The 3,785-nt window shown below is 57.9% G+C and overlaps 1 protein-coding gene across 1 annotated transcript in view; it reads right to left on the reverse strand.

Moving 5' to 3' along the window:
* Nucleotides 1-1,448: 1,448 nt before the first annotated feature.
* LOC104499295 (protein Wnt-2b) overlaps nucleotides 1,449-3,785 on the reverse strand; it is a 4,135-nt gene continuing 1,798 nt past the window's right edge. The window contains exons 2-4 of the mRNA XM_010142787.1: nucleotides 3,142-3,419; nucleotides 2,486-2,750; nucleotides 1,449-1,996 (exon numbers count right to left, since the gene is read on the reverse strand). Of these exons, the coding sequence (XP_010141089.1) occupies nucleotides 1,767-1,996; nucleotides 2,486-2,750; nucleotides 3,142-3,419 (773 nt within the window). The 3' untranslated portion in view covers nucleotides 1,449-1,766. The remainder of the gene's footprint in view (nucleotides 1,997-2,485; nucleotides 2,751-3,141; nucleotides 3,420-3,785) is intronic.

The following is a 3,785-nucleotide window of genomic DNA, read 5'->3' on the forward strand; positions in this document are numbered from 1 at the left end:
TGCCTGAACCCCACCCCGCTCCTTTCACCTCCCTTCAGACTTGCCGCGGTGGCTGCTCCGCTCCCTCTGCCCACATGTCCTGCTGTGGCTGGGGGACACCCCGACTCCTCAGAGAGCCTCACCAGCCCTCGAGCAGCAAGAGTGGTGTGGAAGCAGACCCCAGGTAAAGCATTTGCAGGTGAATGTTACTGTGGGCTTGTCCTTTCCCATTGTTCTAAGATTGTAACTTCCATGAAAACTGGCTTCGAGTGTGTGCACTGTCCTTACCTGACCATCAGCACCAGGAAAACTAACACCCCTTTTCCTGCCTTGGGGAGAAAGCACAGCCTGCCTGGCGCTGGAGGTGTAGGAGCACCTGTCAGCATCAGCAGAAGCTCAGGAATTGCAATGATTGTGATTTTTTTTTCACCTGGGTCAGTTTAGTTTGCAGGTTCAGCTGTTTGACTTCTCCATTAAGTCTGTCTGTGTGGATTGGTACCTGCTGACCAGAGTCTATAAAATACCTGTGCACTAAATAAAGCATCTTTGTAATCAGTGCTTACCCAAATTCAGGGAAGAACAGAACTGGGGAAGTTTCTGAGGTGAGGAGTTGATCCCTGTCTACCTCCTGGCAGCTCCACAGCTGCCTGCCCCTTCTCACCAGCGTACAGTTGAGTCGGTAGTTTAAGTTTCGGGTGTTTGGTTTGTTTTTTTTTACAGGAAAGCTTTGGAAGCTGATCCAGCATCTCCTGCTCGGCCCAGTGCTATGTCATTAGATGTCCTGGAGCATGCTGAGCTCGTGAAGGACCCCCTGCACGCTGGATGTGGGGCTCTGCTTTGTGGGAGACAATGGGGAAATCCCGGGGCGGGGAGGTCTGTGCTCGAGGACCATGGGAGCTGCAGGTGAGCTGGTAGAAGAAATGCCACGGGCTTTGTGCTGGGGATGGGCCTTACTGGGCGTGCGGGAATTCAAAGAGCAAAGAACATCATTTTCTGATACAGGTTTATAATGAATTTTGACTTAAAATAATAAGCAGTATACACAACATACAGGTGGGTGTTACAGAGACGCTGTTGTATCTGTCAACTTCAGAACCTTCTGGTACGTTCACAGGTTTCGTTTGCTTTCTCTCACCCTCTGTGTCCCCCGGCATCTAGGGATGGCCCTTGTCCTCGTGCAGTCACTCAGGGGTCAGTCCCGATTTACAGCTCTGCCCTCACCGGTGCGGGGCAGGGGAGAAGCCTGGCGCAGAGTTTGCTCTTGCTCCGTGGGGTCGGCAGTGAGGAGCTGTGCTGAGGGGCATCACCGAACGGTCTGACATGTGCGCAACGCCTTCCCTCTGGCCTTGCAAAGGAGTAAAAGCAAGAATCCTTTTGGCGGGAGTGGGATATTCTGAACAGTGTTTTTCGCTGGTGAAACTTTACTGCAACATCAGTTCTCTGGGGAGGCGCAGGTCTCCTCAGCTGCCGCAGCCCGACGATCCATCCTCCCCGTCCATATCGGTGACACCGTCCCTTTGCGGAGAGATCGACGGGCAACGGCAGTTTCACAGTTTAAGCAGGGATTGCAGATTCTCCCCGGCTGGGCATTAGTGTTGGGGGAGCAAAGAGAAGGGTCCACAGTACCTCCTGGGAAATGCAGTCCTTTAGTGCTTTGCAGAATTCATTAAATAAAAGCCATGCAGGTGAACTACAGCTCCCAGAACGTCATGGCCCTCAGGGCACAGGGGTTTAAAAAATTGCAAGGGGGAGTGGCAGTGGATTCTTCCCTCGGTGCTCCTGTCTCCTCAGGTCTGGTCCAGCCACTCAGCCCGTTTCGGTGCTTTACACGTGTGCACATCCACAGTGTCCTCGCACTCCTTGCAGCGCACAGCGCAGCACCAGTGGAACTTGCACTCGCACTTGGTGATGCGCGTGACGCGCGTGGTGTCATACCCCCGCCCGCAGCACATCACCTCGCAGCCGTCCGTCCCGCGTGACATCTTGTTGCACACGCGACCGGCCGTGCCCAGGGAGCCTGGGGAAGGAAGCGCGAGCGGGTCAGGGTGTTCCTTCTCCATCTCGTCCCAATGCTTCCTCCACCCCCCGCCCCACAGCTGGTCGCAGCGGTAAGAGTTGGGTGTCCACCCTCTGCAGTGGAGACCTCAGATACAGCTGCCTCAGCAGGGGTGAGAACTCGTTTGGGTCCCAGCATGGCCTCCAAAGGCTGGGCACAGGCTGTGGGAACAGCTCTGGATTTTTGGTGTGAAGCCTGGGGGTTCTGGACACACCCAGCCCTGGCTGTGCAGGTGTGAGGTGCCATGGGGACCCAGCGCTCCAGTGAGAGCCAACACCTGCCGAGGGCCTTGGTGACCCCCAGCACAACCCCCCCTCCAGGGACTGGGGCTCAGTGGGGCAGCTGATGTCCCCCAGCAGCCCTGCTAGGCTGGGCTAGTTGGGAGCTGCTGGCCTGATAGGAGGGGAGGAGGAGCTGCTTTTGGGCAGTGTCTGGAGCTTTCGTTTTTACCTGCTGACTTGTCCATCACGCAGTAGTCAGGTGAGTTCTCAAAATATACCAGATCAGTTTTTGTGGGCTTCCTGAAGTTCTTGTTGGCCACCGTAAAGCCAGTGCCGTCCTGGTTCATGGTCACCTGGATGGCCCCGTTGTATTTCTTCCTCAGGTAATCCCCAGTTTTTCGAAAATCTGACATTGCCAGCCAGCAAGTCCTTAGCGTGCAGGAGCCACTCACCCCGTGGCATTTGCACTCCAGCTTCAGGAACCGCTTCACAGCCTGTGGGAAGAGGGATGTGTGAGGACCATTGGTCACCCCAGGTGTCAGACACTGCCCCTGGTGTCACCTCAGGCGTCAGACATCTGCTTGTCCCTGGTGCAGCTCATCAGCCCTTGCCTGTGTGGGACAGGGCTCCTCCCGGGAGAGGGGCTGCCTACGGAGGACACATTCCCACAGTCACTGATGCCAGCGTCAGTACGGGCACAAGCTGGGGGCAAAGGTAACAGGGGGTTACCCCCAAGGGGCTGCCCCCAGTGCAGGGGGGCATTGGGAAGGCAGGGCAGTGTCCTGCCCCTGTCTGCCCTCCCTGGACACCCAGGGTCCTGCTGCCGTGCCTCTGTGGGAGGTGGTGGTGGGCGGCTGGCCAGGTGCTGGGCTCGGCTGCACTCACCATCCTCCCACAGCGGTTGTTATGCAGGTTCATCAGCGCCCGGGCGTCCTTCACTTTCTTCTCCTTAGCATCCACAAAGGCTTTGGCGAACCGGATCCCATAGTTGATGTTGTCACTGCAGCCGCCCCAGTCAAACTCCCCACGCTCGTCCTTGGAGCGACCCCTCTTGAGCGGGTCGCAGCTGCAAGCCTTCAGGTCCCCTTGGCTGCAGGCTCGGGTGATGGCATAGACCACCCCTGCTGAGGAGATGGCATAGACGAAGGCGGCCTCCCTGCTGCCTGCCACGGGAAGAGGAACAGGGGTGAGGAGTGAGCGTGCTGGGCTGCGCCTGGTGCCCGCAGCCCACCATGGAGTGTGTGGTGGCACCTTTACAGCTGGGGGTGAGACCATACTGCACACAGCAGAGCCAAGTCCAGCCATCTCTGCTGGCCACCGAGTTCAACCTCGGCTTCCCCGGCACCTTTCAGAGCAAGGGGAAGCCTGAGGGCTCAGCAGCTCGCTGTGTCGGGCTGCTCAGGGCTGCCCAGCTGGTCGCCCTTGCTGACCTGCGGCTTGGGGGCCATGCAGGTGCCCGTCGGCACTGAGGCTGTGGGACCTGCCTGCACCCTTCGGACAGGGCTGTCTCCCTGCCCCGCAATGCCGAG

Source organism: Buceros rhinoceros, unplaced genomic scaffold, assembly GCF_000710305.1.
Source record: "Buceros rhinoceros silvestris isolate BGI_N320 unplaced genomic scaffold, ASM71030v1 scaffold25560, whole genome shotgun sequence".
Taxonomy (NCBI): Eukaryota; Metazoa; Chordata; class Aves; order Bucerotiformes; family Bucerotidae; genus Buceros; species Buceros rhinoceros.